Source organism: Mytilus trossulus, chromosome 14 (assembly GCF_036588685.1).
Source record: "Mytilus trossulus isolate FHL-02 chromosome 14, PNRI_Mtr1.1.1.hap1, whole genome shotgun sequence".
Lineage (NCBI taxonomy): Eukaryota > Metazoa > Mollusca > Bivalvia > Mytilida > Mytilidae > Mytilus > Mytilus trossulus.
The window spans coordinates 31,197,121-31,223,234 of NC_086386.1; the positions used below are offsets into that span (position 1 = coordinate 31,197,121).

At 32.1% G+C, this 26,114-nt stretch overlaps 2 protein-coding genes across 2 annotated transcripts in view; both read right to left on the reverse strand.

Moving 5' to 3' along the window:
• Nucleotides 1-454: 454 nt before the first annotated feature.
• Nucleotides 455-13,696, reverse strand: LOC134696178 (delta(14)-sterol reductase LBR-like). Its single transcript, XM_063557837.1, has 8 exons — nucleotides 13,607-13,696; nucleotides 9,530-9,651; nucleotides 7,697-7,874; nucleotides 6,128-6,328; nucleotides 5,078-5,464; nucleotides 3,635-3,715; nucleotides 2,665-2,787; nucleotides 455-779 (listed from the first exon to the last, which is right to left on the reverse strand). Exons 2-8 carry the CDS (start codon nucleotides 9,614-9,616, stop codon nucleotides 619-621), a joined length of 1,218 nt encoding a protein of 405 aa, XP_063413907.1. The 5' UTR covers nucleotides 9,617-9,651; nucleotides 13,607-13,696; the 3' UTR covers nucleotides 455-618.
• Nucleotides 13,697-24,960: 11,264 nt separating this feature from the next.
• Nucleotides 24,961-26,114, reverse strand: part of LOC134697661 (arginine--tRNA ligase, cytoplasmic-like) — a 111,461-nt gene continuing 110,307 nt past the window's right edge. Inside the window, exon 15 of the mRNA XM_063559945.1 lies at nucleotides 24,961-25,191. Within this exon, the coding sequence (XP_063416015.1) occupies nucleotides 25,082-25,191 (110 nt within the window). The 3' untranslated portion in view covers nucleotides 24,961-25,081. The remainder of the gene's footprint in view (nucleotides 25,192-26,114) is intronic.

Here is a 26,114-nt window from a genome sequence, read left to right on the forward strand (position 1 = left end):
TGTTTAGCCCTGTCGTATTTTGTGTCTGTCAAAAGTGCGGGGCCTCAAAGTCTTTATTAGTCTTGCATGTTTTTGGGATGTTTTTTTTAGTTCATATATATGTTTTGTAGTTTAGTATGTCGTCAGTTTTCACTGAACTTGTTCGCATTTTTGTTTAGCCGAATTGGTGGTATTTGATAGTGGTCTTCTTTGGTCGGGTTATCATCCGTTTGATACATTCTCCATTCCCATTTTCAATTTTTATTTTTATAAACAGACAAGCATTTTTAGAAAAATGCATAAGTGACTTATTTTTATGTTTTGGAAATAATAAGAAATATCCTCTTCAATAAATTTTCCAGAATGTAATTCCTACATGTAGGTCTCAATAAGCGATCACCAAAATACTTAAAATAAAATACTGGATTTATCTACCCAGGAATACACTGGCTGTGTTTGGCATAACATATTCCAATTTATGGTTCTCAATGCTCTTTATATTCATTCTTTGTTTGACATATGCCATTTTTTTTATTCCTTTTTAAACGGAACTTGTGTCTTGCGTCAAAATTATAATCCTGATATTTACAATGCGTTTATTTACATCAAATTTTGTTCTCCAATCAAATGTTACATTCCTTAAAAGATATAAGGGATAACTCCCCATTTGACACGCTTGCAGTATCTTTCCCAATCATCGCCGTATTTGTTTTTACATTCCTCAAAGTCCAGTCGTTCTCGCTGCAACAACATTGATACAATCAAGAATGCGTTCAAGTGAGGAAGTACATTAGTGAAACCTGAAAAAGAAAATTTACAAAAAAATGTACGGGGCTGTTTTACTTTTAAATCTTAATCTTATCATGTTTCATATTCCATTTCTGTTTCAGCGTGTTTGAGTGTGAAAGGCAAGATCTTTCATTCATTTAGACATTATGGAATTTGTACCGTGGGGTACCAAATGTATAACAGTATTTACTATTTCTTCCAGAAAACCCTAGCTCACCCTGGATGTTGGTGAGATTCGTTTTGCAACTTCTTACGGGTTTTTATGGTGTGCTTTGTTTACTAATGTTTGTCCTTTTGTTTCATTTTAGTCATTTTCGCCCGTTACATTTTCGTCTCTTACATGATAAAACCAAATTTGTATATTCGTTCTGAAAATGTGCTGAGATGATTCAAGTTTATAATGTTATCTTTGGCAATGTCTTTGAACGAATAAAGGTTTATAGTATAATAAAAAGTTATATCAACGACTTTTTCAAAGTTGAATTATAAAGCCATGGCAACACACAAAATCATGTGAAAATAATTGCTATTTTCCTAATTTTGTAATTTTAGTTTCACAAAGAAAACTTATTTTGAATACCTACGAAAGAGACAATTATATAGTTTTCCTTTGAGTTGACGGTCATATTCATTAGGCAACTTCTTAGTTATCCACGATTCCAAACTATTCTGAAAGTTGGTATTGTGATTTGCTGAATTACTCAAAACCTTTATCTGAATTCATGGACTGTGTTCAGAAGTTTTGTTGCTCTTATTGAAATCATATTACAAAAGAATTTCACAATTCTCTACAGTTATTCTTCGATGGTATCAGGGTTATTATACTTTGATGCCAAAATGGCACAAAAGCTTGCTTCCTTCAGACTACTGATTTCGTATTTGCACATATTTTAGTAGGGATGTACAGAATAATATTATTTGCACCGGAGAACTTGGTTAGATTATCAGTTTAAATCGAACGTTGAAATTGATTTCAGTAGCTGTGAGTACACATCGATTGGTACTCTAATTAGTTATCAAAGGTACCAGGATTATAATTTAGTACGCCAGACGCGCGTTTCGTCTACATAAGACTCACTAGTGACGCTCATATCGAAATAGTTATAAACCAAACAAATACAAAGTTGAAGAGCATTGAGGATGCAAAATTCAAAAAGGTTGTGCCAAATACGGCTAAGACATTTCTATTTTTGTAAATTGATTTTATGATCAGCATGATCATACACTTCAACTGAATCTAGCAGTTTAATGTTTTTGTTGCTCTGTAACACCGTGATGCCCAAGTACAGTAGGGTAAACCTTCACAGGCACATTTAAGAAAGCCGTACTCTTTGTTCCTTACTGAGTGATTGCCGTTGATTCCTGTCGATCATAAGTTTTTTTCAGTATATAAAAAAAAAATCTTTTTGAAAGAATTTGATTTTTTTGTACTTGAGTTAATTGGTTTTACTTAGTGTTGAATTATGTGATGTGTCATGTAGTTTTTGACATCCTTTTCATTTGACCCCAGTAATTACGATATTGTTTTAATTGGTAATCATATCGCATCTCTTGTTTTTCTTGTACAACAAATTACTCATCACACAATATTCATGAGATAATATGTTGCTTAACTTATTCAGCGATGGACGAAATAAGGGACATAATTGATCGTACTGATAATAAAAAGTAAAATCACAAAAAACTCTGAGGAAAATTCAAAATGGAAAGTCCCTAATCAAATGGCAAAATTAAAAGCTTAAACACATCAAACGAACGGATAATAACTGTCATATTCCTAACTTGGTACAGGCATTGTCTTATGTAGCAAATGGTGGATTGAACCATTAATAATGTAAAACCATTTATTTCCCTACACAATCAATCACCGATAAGAATAAATAGATAAATACAAACCTGCAGCAAAACTCATAGCGACATGCATAATTATATCTCCAAGGTAGTTAGGGTGACGAGATATTCCCCACCATCCAGATACCAACAAGTTCGTTTTAGATGCAGTAGTAATAGTTTCATAATCTAAAAAAGTACAAATTTAACAACAAAGATAGGAATTAAAAACGAACAAATAACAGATTTTTTTTTTATAAAAATGCAATAGTTGTGATATATTCAGAAAAATAATTTTGCAGTTACTCATCCAAAGCTGTTTGCACATACATTGGTGTGCATTTTAGCAAAGTAAGAACATGTCTCAAACTGTTTCAGGTATGTTTTTTTCCTACATTTATGTAACTATATTCATATATAAGTTATTGAACGTTAAAATTAAAATATGATATAGTTACCTTTACCTTGTAATTTATGTCATTTGGTCTCGAGGAGGTATCTCATAGGCAATCATACCACATTTTCTTTTTTTTCTATTTACTGCAGGGGTTGTTACTCGTGCTGTGATGATACACTATAATGTGAACCCGTGTCTGTAGTGTATGTCCTTATATGTTTACAGTTATTTTCGCTTGTGAGAAAACTGCCAAACCCCGCCGCATTCTGTATGTGCCTGTATTGTTTCTTATTGTACGTGGGTAGACACTATTTATTACTATATCAATGGGATATGCTTATTTGTCAGGGAATAATTTTTAATTTAGCTATGATAATTTCACCTGCTGTATGCACTGGCATTATCAGGGTGTTTTTTTTACATATAGGTTTAATATCCCTTTGATATCGTTTGCCTCTCATGCGTAAATGCAAGTTTTGCATATCATTTTCTGCGCTTATAAAGTTGATTAACAGGTTAACATGACAACTCTATCAGAACAACAGCACATACTCATCTTGATAAGAATAAAGAAGTTGGGGGCTTGTAAAAAGCAAATTTTGCCTAAGCAGCTGTGATTATAACTAAGGTTTATTATACCTTTGAATCTTGGATCATTTGGATTTGCTCTGAACTGAGATTTCTCGTTGTTGCTGCTTCTATATGTCCAGTATCCTAATACTTAATAAATAATAAAATGAGGTGAATATTTTATTACCTAATCTTAAAGATTACAACTTTCAGTTACATATACGTTAACTTAAACATAGTTGTTGATAGTGAATTAGGATACAACTTATATTAATCCCTTTCCACTTTGCGGGTTCGAGTGCTCCCTTGTAGTCTCCTCTTTTTCGAAATCTACAAGGATGTATTTAAACGTGTAACAGATATGGCTCAAATATATTTTTGTACGTGTTAACAGTGTAATATAAAATACATTATTTTGTATATATAATTTACTTCTAATGAATAATGTTGCTTTCTTAAGAAATTGGCACATATTTACCTCATCATTTTAAGTCTTTTTTATACCAAGTTGTTGTATTTGCCAAGGTTAGGTTTAGAGTTCCCCTACTTCATTGTATAAACAATCAAGATAAGGCATTATTTTCGATTAATGAGTTTGACTGTCTCTCTGGTGTCTTTCGTCCCTCTTTTAAACCAATGAGATTTAGTACTTTGACACCCCCTACCAACCTTACCCATCCGTGTTATCCACAGGTTATTTTTCCATATAGCCCGAATACGATTTGGAATACCAGCCAGTTGTTTAAAGTATAATCACAAAAATACTGAACTCGGAGGAAAATTCAAAACGTAAAGTCCCTAATCAAATCGCAAAATCAAAAGGTCCAACACATCAAATGAATGTATAGCAACTGTATCATTCGTGACTTGGTAAAATAATTTTCTTAAGTACAAAATGGTGGTTAAACCTGTAATAAATGCTAGTATATAATGTGTATAACTTTATCAAATCCTTCAGTTGATATTATCACTGATGACTAAATATATAGCATCTCGTTTCAAAAGAGGAGGTAGGGTGTTTAATTCCTAATGACATAACTCTTTTTAAAAGATGTCACAGACGTCTGTAAGTCAATGTATATGTAATCCCCATTAAAAATTCAAAAAACAGATATCCTAACTGAAAAGCAAATCATTTTACAAATAAAACGCAAGAAAAAAATACCACCTTAATTAAATCTGGTCTCTTATTGATAAGTAACTAATACAAATAGTTCACTACGACGATCTTCCGTATTGAGTTTGGATTTTAACCCTCTTTCAATGGAAAACATAAATTCTCCCTTTTTTCTCACTATCACATGATATTAACAAAATAAAAAGATAGTGAATTTAAAGACATGTTATGTGTCGAATTATTGTTTCTAAAATAAAATTACACTGAAAACGGTATTAATCCCTACATTATTTATGATAAAAATACAACAAATCATATTAATACTTTAAAAAGTAAATAGTTATCAAAGGTCAAGGATTAAAATACGAACAACAATGACAATGGCATAAACTTACAAAAGAATACGGCAATACACAGCAAACAGTACCATGGAAGCTCAAATTTAGTTGTTCCAACATAGCTGACTACCAAACCATATTCAAGTGGAATTCCAATCAAATAGACTAGCAAAGTAATGCCACACCCATCTCGACTCATCTCTCGGATGTACACGATATTCGATTCATTGTACAGATTATCAGCCGTATATACAAGTACCATTGCAATAGCCAAGAGGAGTGTGTAGTTGGTCGTCTTGTTGTCCTCATAATACTTAGCCAAGACGGAAAAATTCAAAAGTGCTAATGCACTCATGCCTGTTCGGGCAAACACAAATTTCAAATCTAAGAAACCTATGCGAGGACTTATAGATTTTCCAACTAGCCAATCTTCGAGTATGTTTCCTGAAATGCAATAATTATTATTGATCTATGCATGGTTAATATATATATGAAAAGGTTTTTTTTCTACACATGCAATCCGATGATACATTCGACATAAAAAAAATGTTTAAACATTTCTACTTTCAGAAATATGAAAATAAGTTTGTCAGTACATCGAATTATACTGTTTACCGGGTTTGTAATAACATGAGCAACACGACGGTGTGACATGTAGAGCGGGATCTGCTCAACCTTCAAAAGTGCCTGGGATTACCCCAAGTTTTTGGTGGGGTTCCTGTTGCTTAGTCTTTAGTTCTGATTGACGGTCTTGTGTACTATCTCTAGTCTATCATATGTCTGTTTATCTTATTCTTTTTTGGTCATGACAGTTTATATAAGATCTATGAGTTTGAATGTCCCTCTAATATATTTCCCCCCTCTTTTAAATGTATCAAATCCCCTCGATTAAAAAAATAAGCACTTGCTCACAGAACATTTTACAGAAAATAAAATTTCAGTATTTTGTCTAAAAAAAATAATTTTCTACATACCTTTATCTAGAAATATTTCATCTGCACAAAGCTTAAGACTATGCATAACATGATTTTGAGAATAATGGTTTTAATAGAATGCATAAATGTTTTGTGAGAATGAAAATAATTATATGTTTAACTACAAACTTACCCCTATTCGCAACTGGGTTGATGCTGTATTCAGGCAAGTTTTCTGTTTTTTGTGTAAAAAGTAGTATAAAACTAATTAAAAACTGTACCAGACAGGCTATTGTCACAAGCTCTGTTATCTTCTCAAATATAACAGCAACTTTAAACCCACATAAAGTGGCAATTAGGAAACCTATTATATTGACCACCATCGAAAAGAAACCTGCATAATATAGAATAGATTTATATGTACATGTTATACAATGAGAACATGCAGGCTACACAGCTACTTTTGCATACTAGGTAATATTTCTGTACTAAAATTTGTAGTACTGGAAATCTACTTTTAATATTTAGTACTATTTCTCTACTTTAAAATTATTGTAATATTAAGGTTCTTGTATTTTCCTGCACTTGATTTGTACTTGAAATATTGGTACAAAAATAATACCAAAATTGATCACAGTATTCCATGTTTGAACATCATAACTTTATGAGATTTGAAGAAGACAAACTTTCAAAATGCTGAAAATGTAACCATGCAAAAAAAATCTGTAGTACTTAAATTTTAAGTACAAATCAAGTACTGTAAAATACAGGTACCTAAATATAACAATAATGTTAGAGTAGCAAAATAGTACTGAATATTAAAAGTAGATTTCCAGTACTACAGATTTTTGGTACAGAAATAGTACCTATGCAAAAGCAGCTGTGTATACCAAACAAAATCAACCGCGGAAATATATAATGTATCGTTCCCTTTTAAAAAGGGTTAAAGGTAGTACATGATAATATTTAATCCTAAAATTATACCGAATGTCAAGTTCGAAAAGCAAATGAAAAGACAGAAAAATCAAACAAAATTATTCAGCAAAAGCAAAGGAAACCCATTTAAGGTGTTAGACCTTGGTTCAGGGAGATAACTCTTTAAATCAGTTATGTCTTTGTAGAAGTACAGTTTCATCAACGTATTTTAAGCATTTACCTGAAACAGATTGAAAATAATCTATGTCACATAGAAGCTTAGATTATATTTATGAAAATGGTTGACACAAACGTACTGATGATTTTAAGAGTTATTTCCCTTAACCTAGTTCTACCTCCTTAAAACAAAGTTATACCTAGAGATAAACTCAGGCATTCATTGTGAACAGATCTCTAAACAATATTTGGATTCCATATCTAGATGCTACTTACAGCACCTACAGAGTAGTTTGTTCAAAGTAACAGGGAAGGTCGGTATTTGTTACCAATAAAAAAAAAGATGTAGTTCATACGGGAAAGTATTTCGTAAGTAAAATGGCTGTAGTAAATATATGAAAATCTTTCTCGGGTAAAATTACATAGTGCTCATAAATGGTCAGACAGGTGTGCTTAATGATAAATGTTTTTCTCTTATGTATCGATAGCATACTCCGTCAGGAAAGGTTTTGTTTTGTCTTCTTTTTCATCATTTATTTGTTGTCATAAATTGTAATTGAATCTTGAGTTCAATTCATATTGATAAAAGTTAAAGGAACAAATTTTAATACATTTAAGCAATGAACACGTGTATAAGTTATGGTCACTACATTTTGAAAATTCAACTGACCATTAAGTCGATAATTCAGTCGCTTTCCTTGTTTCAGCACGGGTCCCTGAATAACTTCTCCAACATTAACCAGATATAACATCCATTGACAAAGTAGCCATGCGATATATACAACAGAGACATACAGATCCAACCTTGGTCTCCAGTTTGTTGGAAATGATAGCAAAGTATAATTTTCCTAAAATACATGGTAAAAATCTGAATTATTTACATGTTAAAATAATAAATCCAGTTTTGTAAAAAAAAACACCACTAATTCAAACAAAATATATTTTCTGAAACTAACATTTTCTCCACGCTAGATTTGTTTATTGACAACATATTTGCAACGCTTGAATGGAAGATTATTAAAAAAAAAACAATCGGCATTCTAAGTTTGGAGCCTGTGCCACTCTTCTAGGCTCGTAACTTTTTTCAATGAGACTCACTTCATAGTATAATAGGAACATCGTGAGAAGTAAGCGGAGAAGTTATAGCAGTATACTTTAACTTTACCTTCCGCTATATAGATGATGTTCTATCACATAATAATCCACAATTTGGTTACTCTGCTGAACGCATCTATCCTATCGAACTCGAGATAAAAAATACAGCAGATACAGTCAAGTTTGTCAACTATCTTGACTTACATCTTGAAATGGACAATGAGGTTCGGTTGAAAACAAAACTGAACGACAAAAGAGATTATTTCAGCTACACAATTGTGAACTTTCCATTTCTATGTAGCAACATTCCGGCGTCGCCTGTATACGGAGTATATATCTCCAAGTCGATACGTTATTCCAGAGCTTGTACTTTCTATCATGATTTCCTTAATATAATATGTTGCAGCTCACAAGAAAGCTATTAAACCAAATGGTGAAATTGAAATCATCCCTGTGTCAGTTTAATTGTGCTATCATGATTTGGTTGATCGTTATAAGGTTATGATATCTGTTTCACAGATGATAACGAATATGTTACAAATGTTAAAGCTTCAATCCCGTACCATTTCCCCGAAAGCGACCTATACCGAATTAGACTAATTCACGGGTTTGTACTAACATGAGCAACACGACAGGTATCACATGTGGAACAGGAGCTATCTACTCTTTCGGAGCACTTGAGATCACTCCCTGTTTATTTTCGAATTATGGGTTTAGATGTTACATGGAATATTTCTTCTCTCTTTTGTAGCGATTTAATCCAAGTGCTTGTAAGCACTGAATGGATGGTAAAGATTACATCCAATTTGCAGTTGACGCTTAAAAATTATACGTTGTAAAGATGTCATTGATTTCAGACTTCGAAAACCATTTTATGGATTTAAGATATCGTTCTTGGTTTGTTGGTATTTTTAATTGGTGCAACAACAATTATGAACAAGGAAAGATAATTCCAATTCTAAAGATTTAATTTACTTAACTAACGGTATATATATGTCAACTATGCACACATTGTTTATAGTAACTTAAATGTCTCCAAGAATATATTTCATTGATTTTCTGAAAACGAACATGGATATGACGCTTACTCGGAGTGTCGTATGTGGTCAATACACGATTATTTGTTTCTCTCTCTTAAAAATAGTGGAAAGGGCTGGAAACTTTTAAAGTAACATATAGGGATTTTTATCGAATGATAACAAGATAACCGACTTCATAACGACAGATTGTTGGTTGACGTAATCCTACATTTGTAATAACAAAATGGATATAAGCATTTGATGCATTTTCCAGAAAATATCTTCCCTTAAAAGTTCTTTGGTATTTTTCAGCTAAGGAAACTTACAAATAATATTAAAATATCAGTTTGAATTAATTACATATATTGTATACACGGTTTGGTACTTACAGATTCCATTTTTGCAGCAATATAAAATGGAAGGACTAGTCCCATCAATAGCATTGGAACATTCTCTATTATGATTGAGGACACCATTCTCAGTATAATTGCGACACCAATAATTCAATAATCTAAAATACGAATGAAATGGTGTGCAGGTTAAAAGTCGTCTTTCATGCGGAAAATGCATCCGGGTGTCATTCATATTGATATTGTCGAGGAATAAATACTTTGATAACGTCGACAGAAAAAGTCACATCAAATAAAACTCTTTTTTATTTGTTGGGTTAATTAATGGAGAGAAATTCGTTAATATGGGTTTATAATGTTGGTCAATCTTTATTTTCTTTGCACAATCTTAAAACTGCCCTTGTCTTTGTCTGTTTTCCAATTGATTTACTCATGTGAAAATGTCCGACAAGTCAATCAAAATGTGTTTTTAGTATTTACAAATGTTCAAATATATGTATCGTTTATATGAATACAATATTAAAAAAGACTGGGATTCAAGAATATGACAATAAATTCCGTCTCATACATAGTACCTACAACCAGTTTTTCGGCTTTTGTAAGACCCACTATGCATCTGTAAGATCCTGTAATTGCGAAAGAGAAAGTCAAACGAATTCGAAAAGCTTATTAGTGTGAGGCAAAAATAGTTAAGAAATGGATGAACCAGGCTTTACCAGAGCAGATTTCTTGATCGAAAAGATAGTTTACCCGGAGGAAGCTTGATAAGATCGACTCAAAACTATACATATCCGCGTACACTTGTAAATAGTAAAAATAGTTACCACGTAGCACAATGTAGCATGATATCAAAGTTTTATTTTATATTGCTTAAATAGTCTAGTTAATGTCATCGTTAATAATTATTCTTACGTATTTAAAAGTATAAATCCTGTTAAAATCTTATACCTAAATTTTGATATATTTTAAAAATGTAACATAAATAGCCCCCACTAGAAATAAGCCGTATGGCTTTCGTCATATTCATGGGCAATCCAGATTTTGTATCAACAATTGTTTTAAGATGTTTTATGATTTTAGTATGTTTACATTTCTGCAATTGTTATATACTACTTATGTTATGTTTAATGCTGATATTTCAAATTGATAAAATAAATCTTACAATTGTCTACAAAAAACCTCATAAGTAAAATGACACCGGCTTCTATACTTTTCTACTTTAAAAATTGTATGTTGTCATTAACGGTTGAATTTTAATAAATTTGAGATAGAATGCAAGCTTAACGAGAATTGTGTTATAACGTTACAACTAAAATATTTCTACAAATATTTTAATTGCCAGCATGCATAAAAACCTATATCGACTCTTTTTTTTAAATTTTATTTGGAATATCATAATCTATTAATAAAGATGGTACAAAAAGGTATAATTATACTAAAGGCTGAGGTTCACAAAGTAGACTGTGCAGGGGACTTTCTCAAAAGATTGATTTTAGGTTTAAACCGGTAAAATTTAAACCCTAGGCTTTGTGTTGAGCACCCGCTGTCCTTCACTCGTGTTACAAATTGAAAAATGTTTTAATTTAGGATGTGGCAGTTAGTGAGCCATCGAAAGCAATTATCATTGTCTGAAAGCATTTCTTGTGAGTATAGGCTGTCATAGGCGAACCTCTGTGCGGGGTAGGATGTTTTTTGATATAACAAGTTTACGTTGTATGCCAGTTTAAATTTTCTTTTTTCCTTACACAGTTCTTTGAAAAGTTCGATCTGTCGCTCCATTTATCACGCACGTAGCCTACAGTTTGTTCTCTCTAATGCCTCAAAATGCTTCCAATGACTTTGATAATAGTCATTAACTTATATATGATAGTATGTTCTACATTGACTAGATACTCCAATAGTGGCTATTATATTAATTGTTAAATTATATTCTTTAAGCCTGTGTTTTAACTCGAAGGTTGTAAAATGAAAATGATAGGGTAAGTTTTCTGGTAATTTAAAACACCCACGCTCGTGGTGACCTAACCAAGTGTAACGGAACAGAGGAAAAGCCAGAAAAACGAAGCATTTGATAAGAAGAATGGGAATAATGATACAAACACAAACACAGGGACAAAACAAATCCACACTGAAACAAGAGAAAAACGAGGAACACGGACCACGAAAAAAAACTGAAGCAAGCATTAATTTGGGTTGTTGTCTCTTTGACACATTCCCCATTTACATTCTTAATTTTATTAATTCTAGTATCTTTTAAACTACAATGCAAAATGAGTGAAGTTGTCACTGGAAACAAAATGTTGATATTGAAGTTCCTTTAAAACAATCCCGGTTGAACAAAAAATACGAAGGCTTAAGCAAAGATAAAACGAAAAATTTAGCAATGTTTCCATTTGTTAACAGGTAATGTGTATAACTCCAGAACGGTTAAAGCTACACCAACAAAATTCGAACTTGATCTGTATTTTGTGTCAAATAAGTTTTACCGTGCCTTTACGTATAAGTTTCGGAACATTTGGTTGAGGCTAACTAAAGTTACCGTGAGAACTGAAACGAAAAATTCAGCAATTTTTATGTTAATAAAAGGGCATAACTCAAAATAGTAGATGTGATGCACCTAATTTCAAACCTGATCTGTATATTGTGGTATTAAGCATTGAATATATATGTTTCATAACCTTTTGTTGAGGCAAACTAAAGTTAGAGAACGGAAACGACAAATTCAGAAATTTTTCCATTTGTAAAGGGGCATAACTCTCGAAAGGTTCAAGGGAGGTCACCGAAACTCAAACTTGATCTAGTTGCGGCAAACTAAAAGTTAGAGAACGGAAACCAAATTTGGGACATACGTACAGACGAACACGGATAAAACTTAATGCTCCTCCGCTACTGTGATGGCATAAAAAAATAATTATTAAGTAATTCTGAAATTGATTAATGAAAAGTAAAATCTCACATTATTATATTTAATAGCTTCAAAGCTTTTCTCCTTTGTTGGTTGCTTCAAATGTATCATGCATGCATGACTTATTTTCCAAATGCATAAAATCATAAAATAATCGACGAAGTACATGTAAGTCATGCGAGTACAAACTAATAGTTCCAGAAAACTAAAATGGACACCGAAATGTTCTTTTCTTTTAGTCTGTCCACAGTAAGAAATAATACATGTATATAATTAGATAAATGATCATCACTTGCAGTTTGAAATCATTAAGAAAAAACAAATGTCATACAAGAACCAGAAAAGGGGGGTTTTGATGAGCATGGCTAGATCGATCTTGCAAATTCCGAAAATCTCATTTTTCACTTTGACCAAAATTGAGTACAGAAATTACATCGTTTCAATGATCGATGACCGGACAAATCTGAAGCAAAACATTTATATATATATAATATATATATATTATCCGGCGAGGGAAGAACCAAAAATTTGCGAAAGCAAATTTACAGATCTAACATTGTTGGGTTGATGTTTAGACGAGTTGAATATATATATATTATATATCCCAAAAGTTCGGTGCCGCACGGTTGCTTTAAAGTCGGTCGATGGTCGCTTCAAAATTGTTCGGTGGAATTACTTCAAAGTCGTTAACTAGGTGTCTTTAAAGTCACTCGCCAACAATTGATATAGCTTAAACAATACAAGGGTTTTAAAAGTTTAAAGAGCATACGGATATATAATAATCTTGAATACACACTGTTAACAAAATATAAAAATAGCCACGATTTAGGTTACCTGATTGTATACACTTTAAGATAAGTGTACATACAATGATACATGTGTTTGCAGACAAAATTTCTTATTGGTCAGCAAGAAAGTACGAAATGGATGTTTGCATGCTGATGGGAGTGAATTGTTTGGGAGGATGGCGTTAGAGTGAAGATAGGTCGTTGGAGGGTTTGGTTGACATTTGCTTTGTCTGTTTATACTTATCTCGAGTTGCGGTCTAATGCTTTTAAAAGCACTTGAACCAATTTGTGTGTGATAATCACATTACATTAATTGTCTTGTTAAATACTGCATGATAACGAATCTAAAACATGTGTAGACAGACATTCTGACAGATAAGAATGACAAACTTGTTGTACAAAAAGTAAATAAACTTCACTTACCGTATAAAAAATATTGAACTGACGCTTTAGCGTAGAAGGGTCATCTCAAAGTTGTTTAAAATAATTATTTAAAAGTAATACATACTTGAGATACTAGCTCGTGATTGGATAATTGGTTATTTGAGAACTATACAAAAGTATTTTTTTCAACGGTGAAATACATGAAAGAGTCCATATGTAGTTTGTATTCGGTCATATTCATTATAAAAATTTATTTGGACACAGCAAATTCTTTCAAGTGTTTATTCTATTGTGTTATACATGTTAATTGAAATAAACTAATTTATTTTATGAGTATTTGTATGTGATGATTTATCTGAATAATATAGTTTTAACTAGCGGATTGCTGAGTGTCTATGTTTTCCAAATCAAACATCACTAAATTCGTAATATCAGAAGTCCATTCTGGTAATATGTATATACATGATATATATATGTAAGTATTTCACCAATTAAAATGATGTCCAGGTCAAGTCCAGTTAGAGAGTGTTCATTTGGTTAAAATTATTTGACACTTAACATTGCATGAATCCAAATTCATCAATTTACATTGCTATAGTAAGGGTCGGGTTTGGGGTGGGTGGGTGGGATATGAGGAAAACAGTGGATCTTAATATCTGATATTTTCCATGTCCCTACCTTGAGGAAGGGATATAAAATTTATACCCACTTTAGGGGCGGATCAAGCGATTATGGGGTTTCAAACCCAGGATAAAAAGGGGTCCAACTTGTTAGTGATTTCCACGTGTATTTGGAGCATTCGGTTCCACTAAAAAAATAAAAATTCTTTCTATATTTATAATTTTCTACAATGTATACCATACATCAGGTCTTAACAATCCATAACTAGTCGATACCCTTTTGTACTATCCATACGAGCCCCAATTGAAAAAAGAAGTTGGCCCAAAGAAGGGGGTCCATGTCCCAAATACCTGTGGTAACTTTAGGGAAAATCTTTGGATACATATTACAACGAAGAGTATTGAAATAAATGCCAATGAGACAGATATCAAATAGGCCACCATATGACCTTCTTCAGAGATAATATTAAGTGGAAGTAAGCAATTATTTACCATCGTACAGCCAGCAACAACGAGCAAAACTCAAAATATATAGTCAGCCATAAAAGGACTGTCATAAAAGAATGTTCATAAACAGTTCAAACGAGAAAGCAGTCTAAATTATAACAAAACAATTTACGAAAAACAAATACATGTCGGACGGAAAATCCTTGGAGATTGCAGAAAAGCAGCAAACCCTGCAATGAGGTACAAACTTGTAAACATGTTGTAAAATTAATGTTCATCATGACAAAAGACACTCCCATTCCAGCAGACAATATCCCGTAATTTAAACAGCAACGGCTTCGAATTTCCAACACAAAGAACAGAAGTGAGGAATCCAACACAACAATTTGAAACAGTATTTCTGTTTGTTTATCCAGGGACATTCTATAGCATACACTGTCCAACATCCTGTTTAGTTTGGCTAATACTTTCTCACTAGTGGCTTTGAAGAATATGATTTTTATGCTTTGGTAAATTCATCATCGGACTTCTCTTGAATTGAATTTTAAATGTATGTATTGTTATGCGTTTACTTTTCTACATTGGCTAGAGGTATAGGAGGAGGGTTGAGATCTCATTAACATGTTTAACCCTGCCGCATTTTTGCGCCTGTCCCAAGTCAGGAGACTCTGGTCTTTGTAAGTCTTGTATTATTTTAATTCTAGTTTCTTGTGTACAATTTGAAAATTAGTATGGCGTTCATTATCACTGAACTAGTATATATTTGTTTAGGGGCCAGCTGAAGGCCGCCTCCGGATGTGGAAATTTCTTGCTACATTGAAGACCTGTTGGTGACCTTCTGCTGTTGTTTTTTTCTATGGTCGGGTTGTTGTCTCTTTGATACATTCCCCATTTCCATTCTCAATTTTATTTCATGAGAGGAAAAGAGCTTACATTTCTTGTGAGTTCGGTCATAATGAATTGCTTATAGATCTTTCAGATCATATTTGATTTTAAAAGTTTTCATCTAAATCAATGATAAATGTCTGACATTGCTGCGTTTGATTTAAATTATTCTTCACCAAGATTGCTCAGAACTAAAATTGGAAGAACAAAACTAAGTTGCCGTGAATGGCTAAATGACTAAAAATGAAACGATCAAAACTGTCTTATCATCTATGACTGATAAAAATGTAATTCATACATTTTTGTAAAATCTGTTTAAAATTAAAAAAAACTTTGCTAAGCAAATGATGCTCTTGTGACTTGCGAATAGTAATCTCAAATGAATATTCTCTCAATAAAATTCAGCACTGCAAATATAAGAAGCCAACCGTGTACAAATGCAATAACAGTAAACTAATAAATTAACTGTCCAGGAAAAAATAAAGTTGTCTTTCTTTGTACAAAAATACAAAGTACAGAATGAGGTATTACATATTTCTGGAACTGGCCAGGTCAGTAACTGCTAGTAGTTCTTTGTTAATATATGTAGCATTGTCATTTTGCTTAGTTTCTTTTGTTTCCTATTCTGTCATAGGCCTCAGAAGTCTTTAAAACTGTGCAGTTGTTTTCTTACATTGACTAGAGCTATAGGGGAGGGTTGAGATCTCGCTAAACATGTTGAACCCCACCACATTTTTGCACCTGTCCCAAGTCAGAAGCCTCTGGTATTGTAAGATTTTTAATCTTAATTCAGTTATATTTTTTTGAGTTTAGTATGACGTCCATTTTCACTGAACAAGCACTCATTTTTGTTTAGGGGCCAGCTGAAGCCAGCCCATGTAGGAATTTCTAGCTGTGTTAATGTTGAAGCCTTATTGATAGCATTCAGCTTTCAAAGGTTAATTAACATGTAGGGCTTGTGCCACATATTTTCAATATTTATATGCCTCATATTTATAAGTGTTTAAATATAGCTTATACTAAAATTATGTTTTTTCCCTCATTTCACTTCCTCAGAATACTTTTTGACTGCACCATAGTTGTGTTTCTATTTGATGAAGCATAGAGATTATATCTGGGAGAACCAGTAGGTAAATAAAACCAGATGCTCCGCAGGGCGTAGCTTTATACGACCGCAGAGGTTGAACCCTGAACGGTTGGGGCAAGTATGGACACAACATTCAAGCTGGAATCAGCTCTAAATTTGGATTGTGATTAAATAGTTGACACAGCATAGGTTTCTGACACAGAATGAATGTGTTCTAATGAAATTAATGTTTTTGTTTTCTCTTAGAGCAATTCACTATGCTGTTGAATATTATTCCTCTCAAAAAAATGTTTGAAGAAATTTTCTTTTTATTTATGAAATTTCAAATGAGAAAATTGAACCCAATTTTTTTTAATCACATCCCCCTTTCCCTTATTCCAAAACTAATCTCAATTAAAATTTCTAATGGAGTTTGCAACAATTACTACCCATTTAAATACATCATAAGATATTTTAAGATGTAAAAAAACTGCTTGTTATCACTGAATGGTAAAGATTATTTTAATTTATCAGTTGGTAGTAAAAAGTGAATATACATTGTATATTGTATATAACAAAGATTTAAGTTGATTCTGGACAAAGAAAGATAACTCCAAATAAAAAAAATTCTTACAATTAGATATTTCTTGCTTACTATTCTGGACAAAGAAAGATAACTCTAATTAAAAACAAAATTGCTATTTCACAATATTTTGCAATAAGATATTTCTTGCCATTGCGCAATACTGTGTAATTGAAAAGACTTGCTATTGCACAAAACTTAATATAATAATTTAAGATCCTGATTTGGACCAACTTGAAAACTGGGCCCATTATCAAAAATCTAAGTACATGTTTGGATTCAGCATATCAAAGAACCCTAAGATTTCAATTTTTGTTAAAATCAAACTAAGTTTAATTTTGGACCCTTTGGACTTTAATGTAGACCAATTTGAAAACAAGACCAAAAATGAGGAATCTACATACACAGTTAGATTTGGCATATCAAAGAACCCCATTTATTCAATTTTTGATGAAATCAAACAAAGTTTAATTTTGGACCCGGATTTGGACCAACTTGAAAACTGGGCCAATAATCAAGAATCTAAGTACATTTTTAGATTCAGCATATCAAAGAACCCAACTGATTAATTTTTTGTCAAAATCAAACGAAGTTTAATTTTGGACCCTTTGGACCTTAATGTAGACCAATTTGAAAACGGGTCCAAAAGTGAAAAATCTACATACACAGTTAGATTCTGCATATCGAAGAACCCCAATTATTCAATTTTGATGAAATCAAACAAAGTTTAATTTTGGACCCTTTGAGCCCCTTATTCCTAAACTGTTGGGACCAAAACTCCCAAAATCATTACCAACCTTCCTTTTATGGTCATAAACCTTGTGTTTAAATTTCATAGATTTCTATTTACTTATACTAAAGTTATGGTGCGAAAACCAAGAAAAATGCTTATTTGGGTCCCTTTTTGGCCCCTAATTCCTAAACTGTTGGGACCTAAACTCCCAAAATCAATACCAACCTTCCTTTTGTGGTCATTAACATTGTGTTTAAATTTCATTATGTTCTATTTACTTAAACTAAAGTTATTGTGCGAAAACCAAGAATAATGCTTATTTGGGCCCTTTTTTGGCCCCTAATTCCTACACTATTGAAACCAAAACTCCCAAAATCAATCCCAACCTTTCTTTTGTGGTCATAAACCTTGTGTCAAAATTTCATAGATTTCTATTAACTTAAACTAAAGTTATAGTGCGAAAACCAAGAAAATGCTTATTTGGGCCCTTTTTGGCCCCTAATTCCTAAAATGTTGGGACCAAAACTCCCAAAATCAATACCAACCTTCCTTTTGTGGTCATAAACCTTGTGATAAAATTTTATAGATTTATATTCACTTTTACTAAAGTTAGAGTGCGAAAACTAAAAGTATTCGGACGACGACGACGCAGACGACGACGCCAACGTGATAGCAATATACGACGAAATTTTTTTCAAAATTTGCGGTCGTATAAAAAAATCAATGAACATTAAATATCTCCTCAAAAGAGGTTTGATTTGTGCAGGAACATATATATTGATATATAGATATACTGTTCCCAGATTTGGGAGATTGCTGAATTATCAAAGTGTAACCTATAGACTTAGAGGAAAATTTGAACTGTGAAATTTGTTATTGTTATATTGGGATTTATTGCAAACTAAAAACTGTAAAATGTGTTTGTTAATGATAAAACTATTCTGGGATGCCTAGAGGAAACCCTAGAGGAAACCCTAGAGGAGGAAACCATTCTGGGAAGCCTAGAGGAGGAAACAATTCTGGAAAGCCCAGAGGAGAAAAGAGGAAACGTACACAACGAAATTCTAAAAAAACTGTGAGTGATTCTTCGTCATCAGACCAGACGAGTTTCCTCGATAAAAGAAAATGTACGAAGGTAAAAAACAATACACAGTCCTATTTGTCGTCAAATGAAAACAACTCAAGTAGTAGTTTCAATCAAAACTTTCCGATGAATAATTCCAATCAACAATACACAGGCCCAATGGCTAGTTCGCCGATAGGATACTCACCCTTCCAACCTTTCCAAACATATCAACCGTACCCCCCACCACCTTTAGCTCACGTTACGCCCCCGCCCAATATACAGGGGATAGAACTTACACTTCAAGAAATGTGTCAAAGGATGGCCAACATAGAAACAAAATTAACAACACTTGACAAAATAGAGTCTCGATTAAACAAAATGGATACAAAACGAAATTATAGACTGTAAAAAGCGCATTAGCACATTAGAACAAAGTGCACAATTCTTGTCAAATGCACACGACGATCTGAAAGGTTTGAAATTAAAAGTTGACACTATTAACTCTGGTGTAGAATTGACGAAAAATGAAAACAAAGAAGTTCGTGATAAACTGGTGGATATTGAATCCCAAAATCTAAAGCAAAATTTAGTATTTTTTGAACTTGAAGAACCTAGTGTAAACAACGAAGGAGCTGAGGGGGGTGCAACGGGCGATAAGGGGGGGTGCAACGGGATCAACATCTGATGAAAACTGTATAAACAAAATTTTGGATTTCTGTGAAAACAAACTGAAAATAGAAAACGCAAAAGACAAAATTACTTTGGAAAAAGCGTATCGATTAGGAAAAAGGAAAAATGGCGCAACAAAACCAAGACCAATTGTGGTGAAATTTAGAAAATTCGAGGATCGTGAAATGATTCGCAGTGTTTCAAACCGTTTAAAAAACACAAGTTATGGCATAAGCCCACAATATCCCAAAGAGGTTCTGGAAAGACGGAAAAAATTGGTACCCATCATGCTCAAAGAAAGGAAAAAAAACAAGAAGGCTTATATTGTCGGAGACAAATTGTATGTTAATGGTGAGCTATGGAAGGAATAGGAGGTAGCGGAGAATGATTGTGCTAAAAATAGTGGTTCCTTGAAAATTTGCTCTTGGAACATATCAAAAGGGTTAATCCGGAAATTATCAGATAGAAATTTCTTAAATTTAGTGAATAGATATGATATACTGTGTCTAAATGAATGCTGGCTTAAATGCCCCGATGAATTTGAAATGAAAGGCTACGAAAAAAATATTGTGTATAGAGAAAAATGTAAAGGGGGAGGTGTAGTTATTTTTTATAAGAAATAAGAAATGGTTAACCCCCCACACTACTTTATTGAAATGTTGTGCTGATAGTATGATCTGGTTAAAAATTGACAAAAATATATGTTTAAATGATTTAGATTTGTATATTTGTGCTATTTATATGCCGCCTGATAAAAATGTAGTTTACCGTAAATATGATATAGATGTCTTTGATATACTGCAAGAAAATATCGAACATTATAGTACATTAGGAACTGTGGCTGTGATAGGAGACTTGAATGGACGAGTAGGTTTAAAAGCAGACAATATAGTTAATGATACATTAGATAAAGAACTGATTAACAGTATTTCTTTTATTGACTATGTAAATGATAGTAATATTTGTAATAGGAAATCTGAAGACATTAAACCTCCAAATAGTTTTGGTCAGCGTATATTGCAGCTATGCCAGTCGTCCGGCCTACGGATATGTAACGGCAGATTCGGAACAGACAGTGGGAAAATAACATTTAATAATAAAAACGGTAGTAGCGTTATTGATTATTTATTGTTTACACATAGTGAAATGTTTAATTGTTTAAAATCGTTTTATGTTGAACCATTTAATATGTATTCATGTCATGCTCCAATAGTAGTTGAATTGTACCTTAAGGGTAATAATCAGTCTTACGGTCAATGTCATTGTAATAAAACTAAGTTCAATGTATTTAACTGGAATGAAGGGTCAGAAGATGATATCAGAAGTAAATTGATACTCAACACACAAAAGTTTGATGATCTACTGGTAAATTTTGACGAAAACAGCGATATTGATACGTGTGTAGAAAGACTTAATAATCTTTTAACTGATATATATGAACAGTATACGAAATCTGAAGTAACATTCAAAGAACAGTGTGAATCTTGTGAAAATGGCGATAAAGTTCATAAATCTAATGCAGACAAGCCTTGGTTTACTGATGAATGCAAAACATTATATATACAATATCAAAATGCATTAGACAGTTTCAACAAATACCGCTCGGATGAAAACAGAATTAACTTTAACCTTGCTAAACAAAAGTATAAGTGGTGCGAAACAAGACTTAAAAGACATTATAAGAACCAACGAGGAAATATGCTGTCGTCACTAAGGAAGAAAAATCCAAAACGCTTCAATAAGAATTTTAAAAAACGTAAAAAGCGCGTGATAAATAACATTTCATTGGATCAATTCGAGGAACATTTTAAAAAACTTATGTCTAAACCTCCTGATGTGAATGTTGGAACGAGTGACACCCCGGAAACAGTTTTTGAGGAACTAGATCTTCCGTTTACAGAAAAGGAACTTGATTCGTGCATCAAAAAGTTAAAAAGAGACAAGTCGACTGGTTATGATGATATAATGAATGAGTATATACTTTTCGGTAAAACTCTATTGAAACCTGTACTTTGTAAACTGTTCAACAACATTTTATGCTTTGGAAATTTCCCTGAAATATGGGTGAAATGTATTTTAATTCCTATTTTTAAGAAAGGAAACCCTGACGATCCTGGAAACTACAGAGGTATTTCGTTGGTGTCGCATTTAGGAAAACTATTTACGTCGTTGATTAATTCAAGACTTATAACATGGTGCAAGATTAACAACACTCTGACAGATGCACAATTTGGATTCCGTCCTGGATACGGCACTTCTGATGCCATCTTCTGTCTTCATTCCTTGATATCTAAGTCATTAAGAAAAGGCAAACGCTTATATTGTTGTTTCATTGATTATATTAAAGCCTTTGATAGTGTTTTTCATGTAAAATTGTGGTTGAGATTAGTTAGATGTGGCGTTACTGGTAAACTTCTTACTGTAATTAAATCTATGTATTCTAAATTGAAAACTTGTATAAAGTGTAATGGAAAAATTTCAGATTTTTTTAAATGTAATACTGGCTTGATGCAAGGGGAATCTTTATCCCCTTTATTATACTCGTTGTATGTCAATGATATGGAAGTAGACCTAATCAGTAATGGCTGTCAGTCATATGAATTGAAATCCTTAAATTTATTTTTACTTATGTACGCAGACGACACTGTTTTATTCAGTGAGAACATAGATGATCTGCAAAATATGATAAATACTGTAAATTCTTCGGCAGAGGAATATGGTTTATACATTAATATGTCTAAAACTAAAGTTGTAGTGTTTAGAAATAGAGGTAGTGTAAAAAGTCAAGAAAAATGGTTTTTGAATAACAACCAAATAGATATATGTGACAGTTTTGTATATTTGGGTATTCTTTTTAATTATAATGGCAGTTTTTTACATACTCAAAAAATGTTAGCAAATCAAGGAAGAAAAGCTGTTTTTGCATTATGTAGTAAAATTGTAGATGAATATTATAACTGTGAAACACTACTGTCCTTATTTGATACCTATGTATCTAGTATACTTAATTATAGCTGTGAAGTGTGGGGTAATCATAAAGCTGGTGATATAGAGAAAGTACATTTATGTTTTTTAAAACGAATTCTAAAGGTTAGAAAAACTGCTGTTAATAACATGGTTTACTGTGAATTGGGACGTTATCCAATGTATTATGAAAGACAAAGAAGAATGATTCAATTTTGGTTCAAATTATTAAATACTGATAACTGTATACTTAAAGCATGTTATGAAGATATGTTGGAGAGTTCATTTAAAAAACCCAATGACAAATCGAATTGGGCTTGTTCAGTCAAAGATATATTATGTAGTTATGGTTTTCATGATGTATGGCTAAAACAAAGTGTAAATAATGTTGATATATTCATACATGAGCTAAAACAAAGAATGAAAGATACCTTTATTGCTGATGCTAATTCTTTTTTTAATAATTCATCAAAATGTATACTTTATAGATATATATATGACACAGATATACTGCAGTTTTATTTAGATAGACCTGTTAATCAAATATATAAACCTTTTATATGTAAATATCGTATCTCCGCACATAGCCTCAATATAGAAACAGGCAGATATTACAATGTAGATAGAGAAAATAGATTTTGTACTATGTGCACTAACAATATTGTAGAAGATGAATACCATGTTATTCTAGAATGTAATAGATATAGTGATGTAAGAAAACTATACATTAAGAAATATTATTGGCAATATCCATCCACTTTTAAACTTATACAGTTGTTATCAGTTCACAATGTAAAAGAACTTAATAATTTAGGTAAATTTTTGTTTAATATTGAAAAAATTCGTAATATGTAGTTGTATTATTTATTTATCATATGAATTTTTGTCTCATTCTCCGCCATGCATGTATTGTGTATAATTGTTGTATTTATATTTCACTGATGCATTCAAAAAATATTGTAAAATTGTATATTCTATAAGCTGTATTGCTTCTGAATAAAGTATTATTATTATTATTAGTCTGTAAATTATCACCTTTATTAATTAACCAAAAATGACCTTTTAATCTATAGGCAAAATGAAAAAAACAAGTATGGAAAAATGTTGGAATACACAAAAATGGAATTAGGAGCAGCAATAACACTTTATGGTAGTTTTGGCATTACAAACTTTAAGGTTGTTTATCCCTATTTTCCTTCAATAGTAATACAAGTTATAAATATGCCCATGTTGAAAGCAATAAATTTGGTGAAAACAATATTTATTATGCTTGTATAATCAGTGGGTATAATCATCTCAGGATGTTACCCTTTCCAATGATTTCAACAGCAATTTACACTTTTGTGATGAAATTATGTTAGTGAGTTCAGGGTAATCATTTGTTTCAATTAACACAAAATACATGTAGTTAATGAAAAAATCATGTGTAAGTTATTGCTCTTTGAACTGTGGCAGAAAGTATAATTCCAGTGCACTTTGGATAATAAGGCGATTCAAGCAAATATGAAATAATGGATAAGATTGGTTACAACTTTACTACATTATATTGTGAATTCATTTATTTTTTGTGAGTTCAATTTTTGTTGATTGAGGAAAACTTCCATTTTTGTGGCTATTTGATTTCATGGTTTTGCCAATCTTGGCATACAAAGCCTACAGAAAATTTGTGATTTGTGGTTCACCAGTCCTCACAAAAATTGGTATCCAAAGGATATAATGAATCCACAGTATTGGTCTCATAAAAAAAGTAAAATAACCAAAAACACCAAACACCAAACGAAAAAAAATCAAAGGAAAGCCTTTAATCAAGTAGTAAAATTAAAACCTCAAACACAACAAATGAATGGAGAACTGGCATATTCGAGACTGGGTACAGGCATTTCTTTATATAGAAACTGAAAATGGTGGATTGAACCTGTTTTTATTACTAGCTTAAACTCTCATTTGTATAACAGTCGTACAATTTTTTAAAGATTTTTAAAAACAAGGTTAAAGACCAATGACAGAACAAAGCAGGAATTTACATAAGTGGTCTAAGTAATTCATATACTATATCACTAGTCTGTCAACACTGAGGTCCAGGGTTTGAACCAAACAATAGACAGGAGTGTCGGATTCCAATATTAATTGACTAGCATTGCCAGTTTCCGGTTGAATGTTGTGGTTCTCTCCATGCACTTCTGAAGACTACGCTTCCTCCACCAATAAAAACTAACAGCTTCATGCAATAATTTCAATAACTAAGCACCACAATCAATCAAAGACAATACACATTTGTTCTGAAGGATAACTGACAACTCAACCAAGACCATAAATAATATAACCAACATGTTCAAACTAAAATAATAAAAAGTCTTAAACAAATGTAAGCACATTTTACTGATATGTCATGCTTAACTGCACATTTTGACAAGAAAATTTTAATAATTTATCAGTTTAAAATCTGTTCATGGTTGGCAAATGTTTTGTACTGTACAGGAGTTACATCCTTTCTAGAGGTTTAATTCCTAGTAAGTGGAAACCTGCAGCAATAACATTAGCAGTAGCTTCACACAACAACAGACGATTCATGTTTACATTCACTATTTTACCTGCAAGAGAAAAATAAAATCTGGTAACACAAATGAAGCATGTTAACCTATAAAATGTAATATAAAGAAACAAGAGATTATAACTGTTCCCAGATGATATATTTTGTAATTTTGTGTTGATGAGTTGCTGTCTTATACAGTATACCCTGCATCTAATTCAATTACAAATGACTATAAATTTGAACAGTACATTGTTTTACATTGTCTTATCGGGGCCTTTTATAGCTGACTATGTGGTATGGGCTTCGCTCATTGTTGAAGGCCGTACGGTGACCTATAGTTGTTAATGTTTGTGTCATTTTGGTCTTTTGTGGATAGTTGTCTCATTGGCAATCATACCACATCTTCTTTTTTATATGTCAACATATAAAAGAAAATTCAGCCATTCTCAGTTGTAATTATCTCATACAATGTCGACATAAAGATATAATAAAACATTCAATGACACAGAGATATGTCCAATATGGCAGTAAAATGAAAGCAGCAATTTGATGAACTGTAACATCCTACCACCTTCATGTACTCAGTCTATTAACTTTAAAGTACATATGTACTTTTAAAGATTAAATATTAATAAAGTCAATACGAATCAACAAACAATTTACTTTAAATTCAAGAGAATAATGACCTTCAAATATCCTTGCAAATGAGGTACATCTGTTCAGATTTTAATCAAATAAAATTACAAAGTACTTTTAAAAGCATGTTCAGTAGAAAATCTAAACATTTCAATAATTCATTAGCATCATAAAAAATGTTACTACATGTAATAGAATTGGTATTTGTTAAGACCACATTTTATTAAAATAATACTTAACATTCAAATTTTAGAGTCACAGGAGCATGACTAGAATGAAGGCACCTAATTTACTGCAAGTAGATAGGATATATTCCAAATATGATGTATCATATGTACTTATCTA

What these genes read in the sequence shown, in the direction of transcription:
- LOC134696178 (XM_063557837.1), bottom strand. Translation starts at nt 9,616, where the DNA reads ATGGTGTCCTCAATCATAATAGAGAATGTTCCAATGCTATTGATGGGA. An exon ending in TTGCTGCAAAAATGGAATCT is followed by an intron (nt 7,875 to 9,529) that starts GTAAGTACCAAA and finishes CATGTATTTTAG; the next exon opens with GAAAATTATACTTTGCTATC. An exon ending in ACTGAATTATCGACTTAATG is followed by an intron (nt 6,329 to 7,696) that starts GTCAGTTGAATT and finishes TATATTATGCAG; the next exon opens with GTTTCTTTTCGATGGTGGTC.